We start from the raw sequence: 25,177 nt of genomic DNA, 5'->3' as shown, positions 1-25,177 counted from the left end.
GCTTCTGTTGCCTTAAATCCAAATGGCTGTCAGTGGCAGATTGATGGATCTAAGTCCTAAATTTATCAGTTCACTGAAACACTTATGACATCTATGTCACCAAAATTATAGCACAACTGAAGAGCTTTCCGCCCTCCACTGGTGATGATATTATCATGGAGATAAGGTTTACAATGACAGCTTAGGAAGACTGCCATATTATTAGGGAGAACTATTTGCCTAACCTGAATCCTTATACCAGGCTTATTTTTTAAATTAAATTCTGCATAGCTATACCATGCAGACCAGTGACGAAGTCCAAAGCTGTATCACAAATAGTTTTTTGAGAGCACAGAGTAGTCTCTTGCCTTTAATGATAATGATCTTCCCTTATTTTTCACTGGGTTGCAATGACACAAGAATCCAAGTATTTGTTTTGATTTCCTAAAGTCCAAAGACTTTGTTACTTCCATCTGTAGCACATAATACAAGAAAGCTACCAGTGAAGTTAGGGGTGGGCATGGAGAAAGCTATTTTTCATAATTGTTTCCCATATAGGCACTTAAAGTTAATGGTCTACTTTCAGTTGTATAGATTTCATGCATTTCTCCAACACAGAGATAAATCTAGAATTTAGGTCCATTTCCTCTGTCACTGATAGCCATCTATTATCAAGATAGCAATTAAACTAGAAACAACCATATCCTATAGAAGACTTCTGTTGATGTTTTATGTTAATAGCTGTAACCTCCCAGGGAGCATCTCTCTACAAAACTGGCCTGTCTCGTTCTCAGAGGGTGGGTAATATTGAGCGGGGAGTAATTCTTCTAGAATGCCTGTTCAGACTGTTTTAAATGAAACAAAACCACTTAGGGGGGAAATCGCAGCCACCCCATGACATGCAGCTTGCATCTCGGTTTCATTTCCTCAGCTGTAAAATGAAAATGGCAAAGCTTTAAACTCATGAAGATGTGAAAGACAGAACCTGAAAAACATTTTATACAATAAGTATGCTGTAAAAATGATAATTAATATAGTAACATTTATTTTGATCTCCCAAACATCTGGGAAGTATTTCCTATTGAATTGTGCCAGCGGTAAAGTCGGCAATTGAATTTCCTGCTATCCTCCATAACAACCAAGTTTTTCTAAGAATACACTGTATGTCTGCAAATACTTTGTTACATCCATCTGTTACACATAATACAAGAAGGCTATCAGTGGAGGCAGGGGTGGGAACAATACAAATATTTATCATAATTGTTTCCCATATAGACACTTAAAGTTAATAGTCTACAAAACGTCCTATACACACATTACAGCAAGATGACAGACTGTGAAAGATGAAGCATATTAAATTAGATGTCATTATTTATTTATTAAGAGATGTATAATCCCTTCTCCTTCATTCCCAGTGTTCAAGACAGCTCGGGGGAGAAATTTATTTTGTTTTAAAGAAAAAGTAAACAGTTGTTAAAAGAGGCAGAAATAGCAGAGCTGTAAAGTGAGAAAAACCAATAACACTATCAAGAGAGTTCTCAACCTAGCAGACTCTGGCCATGTCTCAGAAAGCACAAGTTTCAAGGCAGAGATTTTGGCAAGCTGGCATGGCAACAGCAGATAATACACCTATTTATGCCCCTGGTGGTGGCACAGTGTGTTAAAGCGCTGAGCTGCTGAACTTGCAGACTGAAAGGTCCCAGGTTCAAATCCCGGGAGCGGAATGAGCGCCCGCTGTTAGCCCCAGCTTCTGCCAACCTAGCAGTTCGAAAACATGCAAATGTGAGTAGATCAATAGGTACCACTCCGGCGGGAAGGTAACGTTATATATAACCCACCCTATCTCCCGGTGGCGAAGTGCGTTAAAGCACTGAGCTGGAGACCGAAAGGTCCCAGGTTCAATCCCCGGGAGCGGCGGGAGCGGCCGCTGTTAGCTCCAGCTCCTGCCAACCTAGCAGTTCGAAAACATGCAAATGTGAGTAGATCAATAGGTACCACTCCGGCGGGAAGGTAACGGCCCTCCATGCAGTCATGCCAGCCACATGACCTTGGAGGTGTCTACGGACAATGCCAGCTCTTCAGCTTAGAAATGGAGATGAGCACCAACCCCCAGAGTCGGTCACGACTGGACTTAACGTCAGGGGAAAACCTTTACCTTTACCTATGCCTTGCATGGGAAAATGTGGAAATGACAATGACACATTTATATGTTACTTACAAGAAGATTGAGAAACCCATCTGTTTTTTTTTTTTTAAAAAAAAATTATGCTGAACTACTGAAGTTGACATAAAATAACTCTGTCACAATCCTGGCAGTTTTCATGGTCCCGCTTATCACAGTGCTGTGTTCCATCAGGCCAGGGGTTCCCAAACTTTTTCTGCTGCAGAGCCCTTTTTGAAGCAAATGTTTCTCGTGGAGTCCCAAGAAATGTTTATATATTAATATATTAAGTTATATTATATTATATTATATTATATTATATTATATTATATTATATTATATTATATTATATTATATTATATTATATACAATGTGCATACATCAGGCATGGGTAAACTTTTTGATGCACTCTGTTTTAAAATTTGACAGATAGACCGATCCAGTGGTAGATGGATGGAGAGTGTTTGTGTGAAATAATTAAAAAAAACATGAACAAATTCCTATGCACACTGGACATAACTCATTTGTAGTGCAAAAAAAGGAAAGAAAAAAAACAATACAATATTTAAAATGAAGAATAATTTCAACAAAATAAACTTAATAGCATTTTAGTGTAAGACCCCTGGGGCCATCCAGTCCAACCCCCTTCTGCTATGAAGAAAAAGCAGCCATCCAGCCTTAACAACAACAACAATCTCCAGTGCCATCCAGTCCAGACCCCTTTGCCATGCAGTAAAAGCACAATCAAAGCACCCCAACAGATGGCCACCCAATCTTTGTAATAATGATAATAATAATAAATAATACCCCCCACAGGTGCCACCTTGTTGTGGTGGGGGGAGCTTAACTGTTCCAATGATGCTGAGAGCTGTGCTGGCGGTAGTGTAACTACCGGCAGGTCCAACCAAGCCAGAGAAGTCTCAGCTGAGGAGTGGAACTAAGAGCACCTAACCTATTAGCATTATGGAGAATCAAACCAAAACAAAGTCTATACTGGCTCGGCCGTTGCCCAGGATAAAAAGCACCTCGGTGGATGCTGCCAATTCTGGACATCCATTGACAAGTGGGCTACAGAATCAAAATACAAATGGACAGACATTTGGCAGAAATATACAATGCCAGAAAACTGCACAATTATGAATAATAGACTTGGCTGTGGCTCACGAATGGGACACTGAAGAAGGAGACAGAAGGCCTGACCCTTGCAGCCCAGGAGCAAGCCATCGGAACAAATGCAATCAAGGCCAAGATCAAAAAAATCAGCTGATGACCCAAAATGCAGACTGTGCAAGGAAGCCAATGAAACCATTGATCATATCCTCAGCTGCTGCAAGAAAATCGCACAGACAGACTACAAACAGAGGCACAACTATGTGGCCCAAATGATTCATTGGAACTTATGCCTCAAGTACCACCTCCCAGCAGAAAAGAACTGGTGGGATCATAAACCTGCAAAGGTAATGGAAAATGAACATGCAAAGATACTGTGGGACTTCCGAATCCAGACTGACAAAGTTCTAGAACACAACACACCAGACATCACAGTTGTGGAAAAGAAAAAGGTTGATGTTGCCATCCCAGGTGACAGTCGCATTGACGAAAAACAACAGGAAAAACTCAGCCGCTATCAGGACCTCAAGATTGAACTTCAAAGACTCTGGCAGAAACCAGTACAGGTGGTCCCAGTGGTGATCGGCACATTGGATGCTGTGACAAAAGATCTCAGCTGGCATTTGGAAACAATAGACATTGACAAAATTACGATCTGCCAACTGCAAAAGGCCACCTTACTGGGGTCTGCGCACATCATCCGAAAATACATCACACAGTCCTAAACATTTAGGAAGTGTTCGACTTGTGATTTTGTGATACGAAATCCAGCATATCTATCTTGTTTTCTGTGTCAGACTATATCGTTGTGTCAATAATAATAATAATAATAATAATAATAATAATAATAATAATAGCAGAAACCAAAGGGGACATCCAGTTTAACTCCCTGCTGCCTGCTGCCATGCAGGAAAAGGGGTGGGGTGGGGGTGGAAAATAGGGTTTTGGAAGCAAGGAAACCAAAAGTAAAAGGATCTGGATGTTAAGGAAGGTGAGGAAAAACGGTTTTTGGCAGCAAGGGAGGGCGGTGGAAAAGGCTTTTGGCTGCAATGGAAGCAATGGGGAAAGGCTTTTGACAACAAGGGATGCAGGGCAGGGGAGGAACAGGGAAGAGGAGGGAAAGCTTAGAGGAAAAAGAGGAGGAGGGATGCACGGAGCCCATCAGTATGCTTCATGGAGCCCCAAGGGCTCCACGGAGCACACTTTAAGAACCACTGCATCAGGCAATATAAAATCTAGCTGGACTCTGTTTTATTCTCATCTCTTTCTCCTTTATCATGTGAGGGCCTGTAGAGTTGTTAACCAACATGTTTTTCATTCTCCTTTCATCCTGCTTCCATGATATAAATTGGGAAATGGGCAACGCCAGTGGTATCCGGCAATCCTGTTGACTTGCAATGCAAGAGTCTTTCTTCCCCTAGGTCATATATGTATGCATATATGCTCTTATATAAGTATTTTCCACATTTTTATATATTAGTATCTGCAGATTGTGAAAAAATGTATGATGAAGGAAGAAATGTAGTTAATGATAGAGATCATTTCAAAGCCTTGGGTCAATCACAGCAAAGACTCCCTTTGTTTCAACAAATGTTCTTATTTGCACAGCAAAGGAACCCTACCTACTTAATGCAAATGTTGTGCATGTTCATATATAAAGATAAACACATGTAGGTACTGAGATGTTTCTATATTGCTAGCTAACTCTGTGATGCTAATGTTTATAAGCTATTGGTCAACCATGTTCATTATTATTCACTGACTTTAAAAGAAATCCTTCTGCTTTACACAGTGCATGTACATATGGCAAGAACATGGAACTTGTACAGTTTCTCCTTGATCAGAATGTGCTGAGTCTTAACCACCAGGGAAGAGATGGGCATACAGGTAAGACTGTAAAGTTATGTGATTATGTGAGAGAGTGTGTATGAAAAGAAGTATAACTCTTTTAAAAAAATACACAAACTTTTGGTATAAAAAGTTTGGTCAGAGCAAATCTCCATTTTGTCCAGCATACTGTTTTTCACTAGTGGATTATTCTGGAGAAAAAAACCCCCATAAGAATAGTTTTTGTAAATCTTGAGCACATTATTTTAAACTATTTGAAAAATCTTGCCACGCTCTGTCATTAAAATAGAGTTGACTTCCCTGAATACTTTACTCATGGTTTCAAATCAATTTCTGTGCATCTTTTACATGTAAATGGATTATCTAGTAATACATCTACAGTATATGCATCGCCTATGGGCATATTATGTCAAGCGCATGTATCATCAGCAGCAATGCAGAAATCCTACCTTTTGGTACTTCTTTCAAATACAAAGCTGCCCTGTTTGCAAATGGAAGGGAATATTTACAGATAGTGTGAGAGCCGGAATGCCATTTAAGAATTGCAAGAAGTACCACGACATAGCATTGAACAGGTAGGGGGTTGCTCTATAGTAATTGATTTTATAACAAATCCCTTTTGCCAGGAAATCCATTGATGATTTTTATTGTTCTACTACACATCATTTTATGTTCTTATGAAAGTCTTCCTTACTGTAATGTTTGTCTCTCTCTACCTGCCCCCCTTTCCTGTTTTTTAGGGTTACATTCTGCTTGCTATCATGGCCACATCCGTCTTGTCCAGTTTTTACTGGACAATGGAGCTGATATGAATCTTGTAGCCTGTGATCCCAGCAGGTCTAGTGGTGAAAAAGATGAGCAGACCTGTTTGATGTGGGCCTATGAGAAAGGTATTACTATTTTAGATTCCCAACTTCTACCTTAGGAACATAGGATTACAGATCGGAAAGGGTAGGGCGGCGTAGGAAAAACAATTCAGCTCAACCCAGGCATGCTGAGAGCAGCTGTCATTGTGTGTCAGTTTTCTGACACTGAGAGAATGAGGAATACCAAATATGGGATTTATTCTCTCTGAAATGTTAACATGGTAACCGAAGCTTTAATTCCATACAAACCCAGCTGCAGCCTTTCTCATTTCCAATAATATAAAATAAAAATCCTTAAAAATCTATCACTGTTTATCCTCTATCCAGAAATGGCCATTTCTTCCCGTAAAGTATAGACAAGGCTTTAAAGTTACCCCCCCCCCCCCTTTATCACCGAACATAGTATCACAGACAGCATTAGAATGCAGTTATCCATGAAGTCCATTAAGAAGTCAGGGACTACTATTGATTTTATGTGGAAGGAAATGCTGGTTCTACTGTGATGGGCAGCAGTATAAACCCTCTTTAAAGATAGATAGCTATCCTTGATTTCCTGCAGAAATTCTTCAAAGAAACTGCATATCTCGGTGGTTTCTACTGTGCTGTTACACATTTCATAGATCTGCCAAAGCAACAGCTCAGATTCATGTTCTGATTCTTGTTGCTCTCCAAACTCAGCTAGAATATTGGTGATACTTGGAAGCTCTTTCTGATTTGTTCATCTATTGCCTACCAAGGGTATTTTTTCATGAAAATGTGAATGAGACCCTTTAAACCCCCCACTTATTCTAAAATCATAAATACACATGCTTGAGAAAACAATTTGCAGAGCATATCAGATGTTAAATTGCAAATAGTAATTTGACATCATTTGCAGGAAAATCTATTATATCTTTAAATGTGCATACGTAGACCAAAGATAATTTAACTGAATAAATGCATTCTCTTCTTATGTCTAATAAGAGACATGCCTGCATAGTTGCTTTTATCAAGTGATTGATTTGCTTTGCTTTACCATGTTTATATAGCTGCTCTCCAATTAATATTCTCTTGGTAGTTTATTCTTTAGGAAAAGCAAAGCAAAAAAGAAATATTTAAAATATGCAAAGTACTATCACTAAAAGCATCAAATAACAATACAGTATTATTATTTTTTTTAAAAAAACACTTTGATAAAGGTAACATACTACAGGTAACGTATCAAATTAGAATAATATTTGAAACCCAGGAATCAAAGGAATATTTAAGAGTTGGTTCAAGAGGAACTATTTGAGCATACAAAATTCCAGGATTGTATTGTTTCAAGGGGTGGCTGTACGAGTATTAAGCAAAAAAGCTTATCTGAAATAACCTTTCATGGACTGTAGCCAATGTAATTAGATGCATGGTGTGTTTTCTCAGTTGGCAGGTATTTACACACAGAAGAATGGGGTATCACAGTCAGTGAGGTCAGAAAGAACTGAAAAATTCAGTATTATAGAGCAGTCATCTAAGGGCTACTGCAACTCAGCTTTCTTTCCATAGCAATGCCATTTTATGTTTTATCATATACTCATGTTGTGGACACATTTTCAGACCATAGGAAAGAATTTAGTTATGGGATATTTTGCCAAGTCTTTATTGCTATTGTTTGCTTATTATAATTGCTGTCTTTCAGGACATGATGCCATTGTCACACTTCTGAAACATTACAAAAGACCACAGGATGAATCTCCTTGTAATGAATACTCTCAACCTGGAGGAGGTACAATATGGTCAAGTTATTCACTTTGTATTGTAATGCATGCAATCTACTGGAAACCATTAACCGCTCCCACCTCTGTCAAAAAATGTATGTTGTGAAACCAGCTTAAAAGATGTATGACAAACTCATAGGAACAACACAGAATAAGCAGCATGTAACGGTACACAACCTGGACAGGGACAGCAGGAGCATCTGCTCAGATACTTAACCAAATGGGAATTAGATGAGGCAGTTGGTTAGAGGAGGATGTTGAAAACTATATGGAGTGGCCATTGAGGAAGCTTGGCCAGCACGAAGAAGAAGATGGTATGTTAATAAGAAACATACTGAACAAAGAAAAAGAGACATGGAAGGAGAAAAGCTTCTCAAATGATTATAATATGGAACTTGAGAGTACCTGGGAGAGTGTTCTACCAGCAAATCTCAAGAAAGAAGAGTTTATTATCTGCTTACGAAAACAAAAGCTGGAAGAGTGTTGCTTTAGGAACACACATCTACCCTTCAATTTACAAAAGCAGAGGAAGATGATCTAAGAGGCAAAGCATTTAATGAACAAGTTCTTTGTTCCTTGTTCATAGAGCTGTGAATTAATATATTAAAAGTGACAATATTATTTATACACCCATTATTTTTTGGGGTAATGAGAGGCAGCACCCCTCATTAGTTACTTTCAACCATATATATATATATATATATATATATATATATATATATATATATATATATAGGTTTATTGAAAAAAAATTTAATACAACGAAAGAGTGAGAACAATTTTAGAATAGAAAGTGCAGAAAATGAAGTTATGATAGTAGAGAAGTTTAAAAACTTTAAAAAAGGAGAGAAAAAAAACCGAACTTCCATCTTTGCCATTGCGTTTCCCAATCTCTGTTTCTGAGGAGGGGGGTGATCTATATATACAAGTCCATTATAGATCAGCCGCCGTCTCCTTCGTAATAGAGGCCATCCTTCTAAAAGAAAAAGAAAAAAAAGAAAAAGAAAAAATAATACTGCTGATAATAATCGATGATAGCCTTTCTATTGGCTGTGTTCCAGAATTTTTTGCCTCCAGTAAACAATATTTTGAAAAATAGAAAACCAAAAGAGGTTATTCCTTTGCTCATTCAAGTTTAATCTTCATTTATTTTTCCTTTCGTACTCTTCTACTTTACTCCAATCTGTATATTTTATCGGGGACCCTGTATTTCTCTTTAAAAGAAAAGTTAATTTGTCCATATCTTTTATTTCTCTCACTTTCTGTAGCCATTCCTCCGTGTTCGGGAGTTCTTTTTGCTTCCATCTTTTTGCAAAGCATATTCTGGCGGCGGTCGTTAAATAAGTAAAGATTTTATCATCGTTCGGCCCTAAGTGTATATTCTGGTCTGTTAACCCCAAAAGATAATACTCCGCTTTTCTGGGGAAGACAGTTTTAAGAATTTCCTGACAGATTTTATGGACTTTCTCCCAAAATGTTTTCGTAGCTTTACATGTCCACCACATATGGAAAAAGCTTCCCTCTTGGTCCTCACACTTCCAACAGTTATTTGAAGTATTCTTGTACATTTGGTTTAATTTCTTTGGTGTGATATACCAGCAGTGGAACATTTTAAGCCAGTTTTCTTTCAAGTCCATTGCATAGGTATATTTTAATTTTTTAGTCCAGATAGATTCCCATTCTGCCAACATTATAGGTCTTCTTAAATTTTCTGCCCACCTAATCATACACTTTTTTATTGTTTCCTCTTCAGTTGACCACTCCAATAGTTTGTTATAAATTTTTGTAATTATCTTGTTTTCTGAATCTAGAATTTTAACCCAGAATTGATCACTCTGATAAAACCCCACCTCTTTGTCTTTATTATATTGCTCCTTAATCTGCATGTAGTGCAGCCATGATATGTGCGCGAATTTTTGTTTTATCTCTTCATGCGATTTCAGAATTTCTGTGCCTTTAATTAATAAAGTCCTATACGTTGGCCAATTGGACCATCCTAGAAGTCTTCTTTGTTTGGCTTCCATAGTGGATAGCCATAATGGTGTCTTTAGGTAGAATTTTTTTTTATATTTTTGCAAAATTCGTAATAAGGAGGAGCGAATAAAATGATTTCCGAAATTTTTCTCTTTTTTCTCTCTTTCGTACCAAATATACGAGTGCCACCCCACTCTCAGATCATGACCCTCTAATGTAAGTGTTTTTTCTTTGTTAAGATTCATCCATGGTCTGATCCAGTCGAGGGCACAGGCATCGTGGTAAAGGTTTAAGTCCGGAAATCCAAATCCTCCTTTATTTTTTTTGTCAATTAATACTTTATATTTTATCCTGGGTTTCTTCCCCTTCCAAACAAACTTCATTAAGTCCTTATTCCATTCTTTAAATGACTTGATATTACGTATTATTGGGATGTTTTGAAAGAGGAATAAAAGTCTAGGTAAGATATTCATTTTGACCAGAGACATCCTTCCCAAAAGTGATAGGTTTAAAAGTTTCCATGTTGCTAAATTTTTCCTTATTTCTTTCCATACATTAGTGTAGTTATTTGTGAGAAGTTGGGAATTTTTTGAGGTGATCCATATTCCCAAATATCTAATTTTTGTCACACAATTTATACCCGTTTTTTTGCTTAATACTTCTTGGTTCTTCTTTGTCACATTCTTTGTTAGGATCATTGTCTTTTTCTTGTTCAGTCGGAAACCTGCCAATTCCCCAAATTCCTCTATTTTTTTCAGCCAACTTTCTAAATTTTTACATGGGTCTTCAATTATACCTAATAGATCGTCAGCGAATGCTCTCACCTTAAATTCCTGTTTAGCCACTTTTAGTCCTTTTAAACTGCTGTCCTCTCTTATACCCCTTAATGAGAGGCAGCACCCCTCATTAGTTACTTTCAACCATTTAATAACCACAAGGGCTTTTTTAAACACAGTAATATTGATTTTTTGTTTGAAAAATGTTCCTGGGTGTGAGTTCATTTTTAGGGGGGATTTATGTTTTAAAAATTAATGCAACAATAATTCTCTTCTACATTGAGAAAACACGGAAGTCATGATTAACCTTAAAAATTAGAACTAATAAGTATTATGTTGCTTTTTAGAGTAACATTTCCATGCTTTCTTTGTGCATGTCTTGACATGTAGTTCAACAAGTAGTTATTAAGGCATACTTTCCCTTATGTAAGACTTAGCAAACCCCCAATTTCCTGTGGGTTGGTCTAAAGCTTATTATTAGACTTTAGAAAAATATGTGCAAAAAAAAATCCAAAAAAAATTAGTCCTGACCAAATAATCCAAAAGTATTAGTCTTTATCAGAGCTGACCACTTGGTAAGTAGAATTTACCTACACAATTACCCTCCATTTAACAATGGATTCAACAAGACTACTGTAGTTGGAAGTAACCAGCATGATTCCAGCCTATGTCCAAACCTCTTATTTGATGTTAGTCTTATTCAAATCCAGAAAATATAAAACATAAATGGAACTAATTGCAGTTCCTATGTCAATGTATTCATTCATCTCAATACTTCTTTTTATGTTTCAGATGTCTTTGACTTCCTAATTTTAGGCATTAATTATTCATCTCTAGGAAACTGTCCAACCGGTAAATAGTAACTGGTGAAGAACTTTTGACAGTATACGCTATATGGAAGGCTTACCAAAAAATTCTGCACAAAATATTGTCCAATATTGCTGCATAAAGCAGATAACCTGACTTACCAAAGACAGAAGATGGATTTTGTTCCATTAATGCTCAATGCAGTAACAATATTGTCCCATGGAAATTATTGGAAAGAGTTAGGTCATTTTTTCTGGTTTCTTGAAAGCAAAGCTGTTTGGGAAAGATGGGTAGATGACCTTTCTGCCATGCTTCAGATTACACATGATTATTTCTTCAGACAATTTATATTTTTGGTTATTATTAATAAAAATGACCTCAGTAAATATTCCCTAAATACCTTACTTTTCCATTCTAATGTTGTACATATATAAACCAGACCTTTGACTCCTGTTCCCTTACATTTCCCAAATCTTTTTGAATATACCACTTCCCAGTTCTTCCTTGGAAATTGCACTTTACAATTTCACATCCAATATTTCATCCAGTTATTTGAATCCTTACATATCTGAGTAAAAGAAAATAAGATTTTCATGTTTGGCACCACATAAATAGACTGCTTTATTTTAGGAAAATTTAGTTAATCCCTATTTTGCACTTCCAATAAAAAGACTAGCCTGTAAAATATATAAAGTAATGAGAGCTAAAGCCCTAGCTATTACTGTATAAATATAAGCAGTTTCTAAAGCCTTAATGAAACTACTTGAAATTTTCACGTTAATGTTGATGAAGCTAAATCAAATGTTTTCCACAGATAATATTAATATTAGTTTTTTAAAGGACACAAATTATAACCATTTAGAACTTACTTAATTAATTAGCTTATTTTAAAAATACTGTTTGTTCAGAGCATCTATAACTTTTAATCTCTGTCTTTTAATTCCAGATGGATCTTACGTGTCAGTTCCATCTCCTTTGGGGAAAATTAAAAGCATGACTAAAGGTATTTTATATTTTATTGCAAAATGCAATTAATAGAGATGAGACAAAGTTGTGTGAAATCATTTACCTTTTCCCAATCCTATTTTTGAGGGAAATGTGACCCATGTTGTTAAAGGCATCTACTGATGGGGGCATCTACTGTGTATATGGAAAACATGAGAGGTTTTGCAGCTGGGATGGTCTTGATGCAGCAATCATGGGATATCAGTATGCCCATGATACCTCTACTGATGATGTCTTTGTCCCTTCCAGTTTTTTTAAAAAAAAACATTTATCTATGTGTCAATTGATTACAGAGGTATTATTATTTATTATTATTATTTATTTACAGCATTTATATTCCGTCCTTCTCACCCCGAAGGGGACTCAGGGCGGATCACATTACACGTATAGGCAAACATTCAATGCCTTGACATAGAACAAAGTCAAGACAAATGCAGGCTCCGAGCTGGCCTCGAACTCATGACCTCTTGGTCAGAGTGATTGGTCTCAGCTGGCTGCTCACCAGCTTGCGCCACAGCCCGGCCCCATGCGCCACAGCCACGCAGGTACGAAACTGCATGCCCAACTCTCAGCTGACTGTTCTTTTCTTTTCTCCCAGATGTCTCTGGACTCCATTAGGCCCTGAAATCATTCTTCGATAATGGAAATAGAAGGCCTAGGCTGGAACTACACTGCCCTATATCCCAGGATCTGATCCTAGGTTTTCTGCTTTAGAGTGGATTGTATGAGTCCCTACTGCCAGATAATCTGGGATAAACAGAAAACCTAGGATCAGATCTTGGAATATGGGCCTGTCTGAAAGGGCCTGTCATATAAAATTCAGATTATCTACTTTGAACTGGATCATATGGCAGTGTAGACTCATATAATCGAGTTCAAAGCAAATAATGTGGATTATCTGCCTTGATGATTGTAGCGGATTGATGATGATAAATGGAAACTCTTACGTGTGCCCAAGATCCAGTGTCACCCGCAGAACAATAACATGTCACCCAGGTTTGCAGAACAAAAATACAGGAACTTTACTGATTCTAAGAGATCAAAAACAGTAGTATTTACAATGGTCCCTCTGATCACTTACAGAAGTCCACAGTCATAAATAGTCCTTCTTCAATCCACAAATCTGCTTCAAAGAAGAATACAATCCTGGTTCTTCTCCCTCTTTTCTCAGTAGCAAACAGGCCTCAAAATAGCAAGGCCTCTCTCTGAGTACACTGCTCCCTTCACCAGCAGTACTCAGTCAGCAATGAAAACTTGTCCAAACTTGTTCTGCAGCAGCAGAACAGAAACAGTATCAAAACCAATCCCCAGGTTTTTGCAGGCTCAGCCAATTGGCTTCATGCACTTCATTTTCCAGTTAACGCACACACAGTGCCTTTGCAAACCATGACAATAATTTGGATTAAAGGACAGTGTGGAAGGAACCTCATATAATCCAGTTCAAAGAAAAATAATATGGGATCAGATCCTGGGATATAGTGCAGTGTAGATCCAACCCTAGTTAACTTGGTAAAGTCCTATAAGATAATCCTGGAAGTGTTGCTTTCGAAGAGGCTGCAATGACAAACCTGGGGTTGATTGGAAGTGGCTGCAAGCATCAAGGAAATGTGCAGTCTCCTTGTATCAATTAGAGAGAGGACAGGAAAAGGGAGATGAATGTGTGTGTGTGTAGCCCCATTGATTAATGTTGGCAACTTGGCACAGACCATGGGATTTGTAGATTGTGACTGCTGGCCCCAAGAGAACACATTTTGTTATGTGCTCCTTCAGAATTTGGTCCCTTTAAAGATGCTTTTCTGCAATCTAGATCCTGTCCCCAAAATCATCAAGCTGGGCACTTCTTCAAGTGCCTGTTTGATAAAGATGGATAAGGAAGTGTGTGTTTCTGTTAATGCAGCACAAGAGCAACAATAAGGAGATAACTGCAGAGATCGGCCAGTCAATGAAAGATGGAGAATTCTTAACCTGAAAGGTCTTAAGACATTTTAAACTGAACCACTTCATCTTTTTTTGCCTGCCCACTCCCTACTAAAAAAAACCCTATAGTTTGAAAAAGTCAGTGGCAAAGCACATGCTTTGTATGCATTGGCCACATACCCCAAATTCAGTATTATGGCATCTTCTCTGTTATGGCCCCATACATAGCAGGCCCATTCCTTTTTGCACCCATCATGCCTTTTACAAGAAAAGGAGGGGAAAGGTAAAAATCAGGATGGGAAAGGGAGAGGGGTGGGAGAAATGATAAGAGATAAACAAATAGGGAAGTTAGAGGAAACACCTTACTTCATTATCCAAATGCATCTCACGATTTTAAATGCGGGGCTTGTTTCCAAAAGGCACGAAATCCAAAATATAAATATACTGAAAATCAATTATAGGTGACAACACATTCTTAGTCATCTGCATACAATTTTTTAAGTAAAGAAAAATGTTTCCCTTTCAACACTGAGTAATCTGCCAATCTACAGTAATGTACCTACTTCAAGAACACTGTACTTGGGTGCTGTACACTCGTCATGTACAATTGTTACTCAAATATAATCCTACTACTCATAAGAACACAACAGGGGATTTAAAAGAGGAAGAAAGAACTAGGGGCATTTCCAGGCTACATTTAAACCCGCTTCAGAGTGGGATAAAGAAACACACTCCAAAGTGGGCTTAGGTCCCCACACTCTAGGGCAGGGGTCCCCAAACATTTTAAGTGGAGGGCCGGTTCATGGTACCTCAAGATTGTTGAGGGGCCGAATTATCATTTGAAAAAAAAATGAACAAATTCCTATGCACACTGCACATGTCTTATTTGTAGTACAAAAAAAAAACACCAACATTTATTTATTTATTTATTTATTTGCTACATTTATACCCCACCCTCTCTCACCCTGAAGGGGACTTAAAGTAGCTTACAAGTTGTATGTACATACAATATATTATATTATTAGCATAGCACAATATTAGCAGCATATATTACTATATTGTACTATACCACTATACCATAATATTATTAGTAATATTACATTTAATATATAATATATAATTAATATTATTATATTATACAATATTATTATATTATATTTTTATTATTAGCTGTCCTGAGTTTCCTATTGGGTGAGAAGGGCGGGGTAATAAATAAATAGATAAATAATTTTATATTGTATTACATTATAACATTATTATCAATATTATATGTATACACAATATATTATATTATTACCATAGCACAATATTAGTAAATGAAAGAACAATATAATATTTAAAAATAAAAACAATTTTAACCAACATACTGTAAACATCAGGATTTCAATGGGAAGTGTGAGCCTGCTTCTGGCCAAAGAGATAGTCAAGTTAAGTAGGACTGTTGTTGTTGTGTGCCTTCAGGTCATTTCAGACTTTGGGGGAGCCTAAGTGTAAAACTGAGGGCGGGGGCCAGGTAAATGTCCTTGGAGGGCTGCATCCGGGCCCTGGGCCTTAGTTTGGGGACCCCTGCTCTAGGGTAAAAAATGAGCTTTGCCTGTAGGGTGTCTCCATGTCCTCCTGGTAACTTCTGAGAGGGCATGGGGAACTCCCCAAAGAACTCCTCCCCCCAAGCCCTAAAAACTATAGAAAACTTACTGGGCCACCATAATGCCTCTCTGCAAGCCTCCTAGAACATACAAATGACAAGCCAGGAGGCTAGGTGGAGGGACAGGAGCAATCTGTCCCCCCTGTCTCCTGGCACATGACTGGTACATTTCAGGAGACTGACAGAGAGGCCTAATAATGGCCCAATAAGTTTTCTGATGTTTTCAGGCCTTTTAGGGGCGATTTGGGGAGGGAGGGCTGCCCTTTTTGCTTCTTCTGGCTCATTGAGCCCAAAGGAACAAATTAAGCTGTGCAGAAGCAGTCCCAGGAGTCTGTCCCCACAGGGCCCATACCCCATTAGAACCAAGCCATTCAGGAAGGCTCGAGTCTAATGGGGTATCTAAATAATTCACGACAAAGCAAAGGTTTCCTACTTTGTCACACATTTATCCTCTTTTACCTGAGGCATCATATGGTTTAAGATCTTGCTTCACATTTATCATTGTAAAGACAGTGTAGACTAAAAACGTGTGTGATTAGGATTCCAGTCCAGGATTCAGGTTAAAGAGCTGAGCATTTTTGTAGGGGTAGCTGCTTTGCATAGCCTTGCATATTAAGCCTATGGATATCTAGCTGTTGCTGATCTCCCAGTGTTCAGCCAGTCTTGCTTCAACGTAATAGTATCCAGTCTTCAAGTGTGGTTTACACTTACTAAGAACTGTTAACTGTGAAGCAGGCTCTTTTTATACCAAGGAGAAAACTTTAAAATAATATTATAATGTAATATAATATAATACTAATAATAATACAATATAATAATTATATTTTATATATTACATGTAATATTACTAATAATATTGCAGTATAATGGTCTAGTACAATATAGTAATATACAGTGCTAATATTGTGCTATGCTAATAATATATTGTAATTACATATAATATTGATCATAAAATTGTAATACAATATAATACTAATAATAATACAATATAATAATATAATTAGATATATTACATGTAGTTTTACTAATAATATTGCAGTATAGTGGTACAGTACAATATAGTAATATATGATACTAATATTGTGCTAGCTAATGATATAATATATTGATGTACATATAACTTGTAAGCCTCTCTGAGTCCCCTTCGGGGTGAGAAGGACAGGATATAAATGTTGTAAATAAATAAATAATAAATAAACTATGTATCATCACAGCTGTAAGTCATACATTCTGTAGATTTGCAAGGTGATCCAAACTGAATTGAGATATTTTACAAGATACTGTTACTTAAATAACATTTTTTTAAAAATAAAATAATTAAGAATTAAAAGTTTTAAAAGAGGAATATCATGTAAATACCATAAGATTTAAGCCACCTTCACCAAAGACTCATTTGCAAAAGTTAATTGGTTATCTCCTGCTGGTTCTTTCAATACAGTTTGGTTAAGTATCTTCTTTTCAAATATTAGTTCCAGGTGTAGCATCAAAAGTTTATATCTTGCCCATGTAATTAGAAAGGATATTGAAATGTTCCATTAACAAACGTTGTGATAAACATCTTATAGCACAGCACATGGACCAAGAAGTCTGTCTGCAAACTCAGTTGTGTATCAAATCCAATTCCAAAACTCACTGAATGGTAGATGGAAATAAGAAAGAAAATAAAAACAGACTTTTTGCCCACTGTTAGAAACATTAGAGGTAACTAATTCCTTGTATGAAGGATTTTCTACAACCATTATATGATCCAGATAGAATATGCATATGGAACAGTGTTAAGCCTCTAAAGCCAAAAAGTTCCAAGGCAGTCAGAATATTGCAAATCTGTGTATTATTGGGGTTTATTGTAGGGTACTGACACAAAAAAGACAGAAGTTAGCAGTCAACCAATGTTGAGACTGGGAGGAAAAAACCAACAGTTTCTTGCTGTTTATTTATTTTATCAGGTTTAGTGCTTTTAAGATTTTATTTCATTTTACAAATAAACTATTTTCTTTTTCAGAAAAAGCTGATGTTCTCCTTCTCCGTGCTGGTCTGCCATCCCATTTTCACCTCCAGCTCTCAGAAATTGAGTTCCATGAAATTATTGGCTCAGGTAGAAGGAAACAGGAAAACATGACCCTATTCGAAAAATAAATGTTTACGTGTTATTGTGTTCTTATTTCATTTAATTCATTGTAGGGTCATTTGGGAAAGTTTACAAAGGAAGATGCAGAAATAAAATAGTGGCTATTAAACGGTAAGTGTTTAAGGCATTTTCTATTAAGTAACTTTACCAGTTAAATATATTTAACCTTTAGCATGTTAAATTGTTACAATTTTTTCTGCATCCTTTGGAGAACTGTTTTTAAAGAAAAGGTTTTTAGTAGCATGCTTATGGTTTTTACCTGTTTTTAAACTGCTTTTGTTGTTTTAAATGGTTTTCAATATTACTAACTGGATAGTAATGTTTAAGAATTAATCTTGTGTCTATTTTAACAATGCTGTGCTGTGTGTGTGTGTTTATTTCATAAGCTGTATTGAGTACTGGTTTTAAGAAAATAGAATATAAATTAACAACAGCAATGTTCCTTAAATTACTATTGCTGTAATTTTTTTCTTATGCTATCTACCAGTTACCGAGCCAACACCTACTGCTCCAAGTCAGATGTCGACATGTTTTGCCGTGAAGTTTCCATCTTGTGCCGACTCAATCACCCCTGTGTCATCCAATTTGTTGGTGCTTGCCTGGATGACCCAAGTCAATTTGCTATTGTGACGCAATACATATCCGGCGGATCCCTCTTTTCCCTTTTGCATGAACAGAAAAGGTAATCTCACTTTATGTGTTACTTTGAGCATTCCCAGTTGTTCACCTGAGCTTATAATCAGAGTGGAAATCCGATTGGAATTGTTCATGAACGCTAGCACTGGCTGATGACATCACATATGAATGCTGCTTCATGTTCATTTAGAAACCTCAGAAAAAAGAAGGTGATATGGAAGAGGGGCAGGCAGAGAAAGAGACTAGACTATGTAAATGGCCTAGAGAGAAAATGAGGGTTGGAAAAAAATGAGGTGGATGAGGTAGCAAAAGACAGAAAGTGGTTACAAAGATTTTTAGAGAGAGGAAAGAGGGGAGGCAACATTGGCAAAAGGTAGCACAGAGATGCAAGCCTAACAGAATAGAAAAGCTGCCCCTCCCCCTGAAATTTGCTGGGGAAGCAAATAAGTCCCACTGATAGGCAAGTACTTTAGGTTGTGAAGACCTCGGGGTTGTAACCCCATCCTGAGGTACACTTTTTCATCCTCTAGGAGATAGCCGTAATTACCAGAAACCTTAAGTGTACAGTACAGGGATAAGGTGACCCATAGAACCTACAGAACACCTGGACCATCAAGCAAATTACAGCCGGCACTCCATATCTATGGATTCTATATAAATGGATTCTCACACACACAGAAAGCAACCTTGATTTTGCCATTTTATATAAGAGCCGTTGTCATAATGGAGTTTGAGCATCCACTGATTTTGATGTCCATGGGGGATGGGGGTCCTGGAACCAGCCCCAACAAACACCAAAGGGCTGTTGTAATATTGAAGCCATAATTAAGAACAAAACTGTTCATAAATGAAGTGATTGCATGTTGAGATCATTTCTTATTTTAACTTCCTTTGATTTGTAGATGGCACAACTGCTAACTTGTTAATAATTAGAAAATCTGACAAATTCATCTCACGCCCCTCTAATTTGACTAATATCATGTTTTCTTTGCATTGCAGGAATCTTGACTTGCAGTCAAAATTAATCATTGCTGTAGATGTTGCAAAAGGTATGGAGTATCTTCACAATCTTACCCAGCCAATTATACATCGTGACTTAAACAGGTACATTTTTCTTTTTATGTCACAAGTTCCTTCTTCTGAAATAAATGCACAATGTCACCAGGCTCTAGAAGTAGACTGCAGAAATGCCAAGAGTCAACTGAACACTGAGCTCTTTCATAATTGAACCCACATTGTTTTTTCAAATCATCTGTCTGGAGCTGTCTTTCCTATTCTCAGGCTAAAGAGTAGATTAAAAGTGAATTAACCAGTGTGTCTCAAATGGAATTGCTCAGGCTGGAACTGTCTAGAAAAAATAAATTCAGAACTTGTCTGTATAATCAAAAGTTTCTATAAGAACATAGAAACAATAAATTTCTGTCTAGGGGTGGAAAGATATTTTAAAATACTCAAAAATTGTTGGAAATGTGTCTTTCAAATGTTGAAAAATTCTGATGGAAAGAATTCTGGATTGATAATAATCTTCACAGTTCAGAAGTTATTCTGCACAGAATTCAAATGCAAGAAGAATATTACTGATATTATTTGTTGTTTGTTTTGAGAAGTAATGTAGTGAAGAGTTATATTGCCAATTCTGGATTCAGCTTTTTGAAATGAGGAACAATTAAGGTATACTGCTTGAAGAACAACTGGAAAGTTCCAATAACAGACAGGACTGCCAAGTATTTTGAATGCTAAGCACTTCCATTGCTATTCAACCAGTAAGCACTTCCATTGCTATTCAATCCAGATGAAAGTTCTAAGGCATGAAAGAAGACATCAAAAATGCTGGAGTGGGAGTTATCACAACAGTTCATTAAGAATTATGGTACCAGCCCTCTCAGTTAGGAGTGCCAATTTTGATAAGGACCTGGGCTCTTGTATCTGTAATCCTCCCCCGGACTGTGGTGGAGGCTCCTTCTTTGGAAGCTTTTAAGCAGAGGCTGGATAGCCATCTGTCGGGGGTGCTTTGAATGCGATTTCCTGCTTCTTGGCAGGGGGTTGGACTGGATGGCCCATGAGGTCTCTTCCAACTCTACTGTTGGAAATAATAGACCAAAGAGAATTTTCTCCTGGAATATGAACATTCTGCAACATTGCAAAAGGAATGACTTTATAAAAAAGTGATTTTTTTTCTTTGTACAACAATCCTTTTACACCTGCTTGTTGCATACAAAATGGGTTTCCTGCACAGAAAAGACTGTTTACTTTGATTTTCTGAGTAACCCTTTATACACACATATTCTGTCTTATTTTTCTGACTGCCTGACATGCAAAAAATGGATTGACTGAGAATACTTCTTGTCTCTTACTCAGTGGTGGTATAATTAAGTATATTACTCCAAACACAATCACAGTCCAGAGTCTCTATCTTCCTTCTTTCTCATTGTCTGACACTATTGATCTCCAGCAAGCTCCAAGCTTTACAATAACTGTTAGCTGTTCAGAAAGATTCCAGTGCTGTTAGTACTTCTGTTAGGCCAGGAAACTAGATTTAATCTCTCCAAGCATTGTGAAAATGTGCCCTGCATTTCTAGTTTACTGTCAATGATGACAGCAGCAGACACTAGTTTCTTAAAGTTCTTGTACCTCCAAATTATATCTTGCCAGTTACCACCATACAAAAAATTATAGTACCTTTCATGAAAGGTCAAAGGAAAGTCTGAAGTCTATATTATGTTTTTAATGTATAGCTGTTTAAATATGCATTTTCATAGACATATATATGTATATACCACAAAATAAACCAGGAAGGATGTTGGAATTGATTGTGACAGTTATCAAAATCACACCTGACCTACAGATGCTGCTGAAAATAAATTGTCTGGCTCTCAGAAGCAGAATTTGAGATAGGGGAGGACGCAAAAAGAAAGTATATTGGATTATGTTTAAAATCATCAAAAATTATATGTAAACCTGAATGTTGCTCATTTCATATGTGCATGTTTTAGAAATGTCTCTATTGTGTGTACCTAAGCACTAGAGTCAGTTTTACAGTATAAATTAGCAAACTTGGGAGAACAGAGTAGGGTGAATTTGTATGAAGTCTGCCATTTTGAAGTCAAGAGAAGGACTGTAAATGTGTGTGATGGAACAGTTATTGTTACAGTCCAGGCAGCGAGAGCACTGAAAACCAACACAGAGACCAATAATCTTTTAATATCTTTATTAAAGCAAATAATAATCCAAAAATGAAATGGTGGGAAAGTTGAGCAAGCAATAGCCCTTTAAGAAAAGATATAAGATAGTCCAGAAATGTCAAGGGATATGTCCAGTATTAGAGTCCAAAGTCCAGAAACCGAAACACACTCAAAACTGATGATAGCCTTTGAGTGGGGAATCAAGCCAGCAAGCTAGGCAGATGAACGGGGTCCAAATGTTCAAGAATAGTTCTTAGAAGCAAGACAGGAACTTGAGATCATGGAAATAAATCTTGGTTCACGAAATGACAGGAAAGTAGACTTAAATCCAGGTCTACTTGTGAGTCACAGCAGCTGCTAGCCGCTTGAGTCAAGGGGCTGGAAACTGGAGACGATGTACCTTTTTAGAGGTAAGCAACGTTGACACCACAAGGGAAACTACTGGGAGCAAAACTTTTATTGGAGCGTAGAGTCTCCCCCAAAAGGGGGGGCCTTCCTCCCCAAAGTTCCCAAGGGAAAGGCTTCTAGAGAGAGTCTCCACGCTCAGCCAAGTGGGCACTTCTCCTCCGCGCTTGTTTGTCAGATCTCTGCTTGTTTAGATACTCTCTCCGGTTGAAGGACACAGACTCTGTGTGATGCCTCAGGGCAGCGTGAGCACTGGGAACCAGACACGGAGGCCAATAAACAATCTAATATCTTTATTAAAGAAATAAAGGAGACAAACGAAAATAAGCAGAGTATATAGTCCAACAATAGTCCTTTCAGAAAAGGTCAAAGATGTGAAAGTAGTGAAAGTAGATGTCCAGTATTAGAGTTCAAAGTTTTAAATCCGATAACCGAAACACACTCAAACTTCTAGGCTGTTTGAGTGGGGATTATAGCAAGGTCTGTCAAAGAGTTCCAGGTTTCAATTCCGAGGCTAGGATACAAGGCAAGGGAAAGTTAGTTGTGGTAGAGCTGAATCGCTGTCCAGGCTTGGCAGGGAGACGAGATGCAACGCCGGTCTCCTCAAGAGTAGCGTGCTGCAGAAACTAGAGTCGATGTGAATTCCTCAACTGACACGTTGAACACCGCAAAGGTCAGTCGGCGCCCAGAACTTTTATGGAACTACAATCTCCCTTCCAGCCAGGTGTCTGAACACTCTTTCCCAAGGGAAAGTGGACAACTTGCCAGATGCAACCCTCCCGGGAAACTCTCAAGGGAACTGGCTTAATTAGTGCTTGCTCTCTCCGCTAATCTAGCACTTTTTCTCTTGTTCTGCTTCTCCGAGCGAGATGTTTCCCAAAACAATCTTCGGTCAAAAGGAGCGCTCTCTGGAGAACCGGGCTCTGGCTTAAGGGCCTTTTTAATTAACTGTGGGCTAAAACTGTCAACAGGGGACATCTGGAAGGGAGTAGAATCTTGCGGAATCGGCACAAACCCCATATCTTCTTCGGTCTGATCCATAACGGCGACGGGGTCATGACTCGAGGGTCTCTGAGACACTACACTCTGGTGAGCTAGAGACATCTGGCAAGGGAGTAGAGTTATCCACAACACTCTCCCTTTCAATTAGAGCTGGCTGTGTATCGTCAACAAGTGGGGGCTACAAATTCATCGGGTCTTGCTGACTCGGAGAAATATCAACATATTCTTCATCCTGGTCAAAGGTGAACCCAAGATCGGGTACAGGGGCCAAAGGTAACTGGGATATAACAGTTATTATGAGATTATGTGGGAAGTGACTGGAAGGATGGTGGAAATCCTCATTAATCTGCTCTAATTTGGCCATGGAGATTTCATTCCAGGAACTTCATCCACTTCCACTTTAACAGACATCTTCCACCATTATTTTCTGCTCTGTGTTCTTGTCCTTTGAGTGGTTTCAATTATCATTTTTGAATGTGTCCACCTGAGAATAGGTGACTGGGACAGAATAGGGATTCTGTTAGTGTACCATCTACCCCACTGCACTACAGTCTCCCTGTCTGAGCTGGCCAGAGTGATCTTGGGCCTGGCGCTGGAATCCCAGCAGCTCATAGTGCTGGGGGACTTCAACATCCATGTGGAGACCACCCTGTTGGGAGCGGCTCAGGACTTCATGGCCACTATGGCAACCATGGGGCTGTCCTAACTTGTATCGGACCCTACTCACAGAGCCGGGCACGTAATAGACTTGGTTTTTTTGCCAGGGATGGGAGGTAGGTGGTAGTGTGGAGAAGCTGACCATGGACTGACCACCACCTGATCAGGTTTAGGCTTACTGTGCCCCCTATCTCTGCAGGGGTGGAGGACCAATCAAAATGGTCTGCTCCAGGAGGCTTATGGATCCAGATGGATTTCTGATGGCTCTTGGGGAATATCCTGCCATCTTGGCAGGTGATGCTGCTCATGCTCTGGTCACTATCTGTAATAGGGAGATAACTAGGGCAATAGACATCATTTCTCTGGAACGTCTCCTCTCAAATAGCCAAGTTAAACTAGCTCCTTGGTTCAACGAGAAGCTAGCAGTAATGAAGCATGTGAATAAGGAACTAGAGCGTGTGTGGCATTTAAAGCACAGCGAGTCACACCGAACATGGCTGTGTACCTATCTAAGGGCATATGCTGCAGCAATTGATGCCACAAAGAAATCTTTCTTTGCAGCTAGCATTGCGTCTGCAAAGAACCATCCAACTGAACTATTTTGAATGGTCAGAGGATTGTTAAATCCCATCTCATCTCCCCCTAAATACCCACCCCCGCAACCACCTACCCCCTTCCCTCTCCTAGCATACCTACCCCCTCCCAAACCTGCTCTCTCCCCTCACCAATCTCTCACCAATCCTACCACCCTTCCCACCTTCCCTTTAGAATTTTAACTGTAGTGTATTACAAATTGCATTAATTAAAATTATTATGAAAAAAATCCCATCTCATAAGATGGGATCCCTGATCATTCAGAAGATTGCAGTGAAGCCTTTGCTCAGTTCATTGCAGACAAAGTCACTCTGATCCATTCCAACTTGGACACCATGTTAATGGCAGTCTCTGAGAATGTAACACAAGTACCTGCTTGTCTGGTTTTGATGGATTCATTTCAATTGGTGCAGCTTGAGCATGTGGACAAGTTCATTGGGAAAACTAGAGCAACCACATGCATCCTAAACCCCTGCCCATCCTGGCTGATAAAGGAAGACAGAGGGGGGTTGGCAGAGTGGGTGAAGATGGTAGTATATGCCTCCTTACAAGAAGGCAAGATTTCAGGAAGCCTAAAGGAGGTTGTCATAAAACCACTGCTGAAAAACCATCACCAGACTCCACTCAATTGAACAGCTTTCAGACAGTTTTCAATCTTGCCTTTTTGGGCAAAGTCATAGAACATGTGGTGGCCTCACAACTTGGAAGAAATTTATTATCTGGATCTGGCACAGTGTGGCTTTAGGCCG

General features: G+C 38.3%; 1 protein-coding gene across 1 annotated transcript in view; it reads left to right on the top strand.

Moving 5' to 3' along the window:
- Positions 1-25,177, top strand: part of tnni3k (TNNI3 interacting kinase) — a 243,372-nt gene that overhangs the window by 83,606 nt on the left and 134,589 nt on the right. The window contains exons 10-17 of the mRNA XM_008114094.3: positions 5,043-5,137; positions 5,839-5,988; positions 7,622-7,708; positions 12,204-12,260; positions 17,827-17,919; positions 18,006-18,063; positions 18,440-18,634; positions 19,588-19,692. Coding sequence (XP_008112301.1) covers positions 5,043-5,137; positions 5,839-5,988; positions 7,622-7,708; positions 12,204-12,260; positions 17,827-17,919; positions 18,006-18,063; positions 18,440-18,634; positions 19,588-19,692 — 840 coding nt within the window. The remainder of the gene's footprint in view (positions 1-5,042; positions 5,138-5,838; positions 5,989-7,621; positions 7,709-12,203; positions 12,261-17,826; positions 17,920-18,005; positions 18,064-18,439; positions 18,635-19,587; positions 19,693-25,177) is intronic.

The sequence above is a fragment of the Anolis carolinensis genome, chromosome 4 (assembly GCF_035594765.1).
Source record: "Anolis carolinensis isolate JA03-04 chromosome 4, rAnoCar3.1.pri, whole genome shotgun sequence".
Classification (NCBI taxonomy): domain Eukaryota; kingdom Metazoa; phylum Chordata; class Lepidosauria; order Squamata; family Dactyloidae; genus Anolis; species Anolis carolinensis.
Note: the sequence above shows the minus strand (reverse complement) of the source record. Positions and strands in the feature narration are given on the sequence as shown.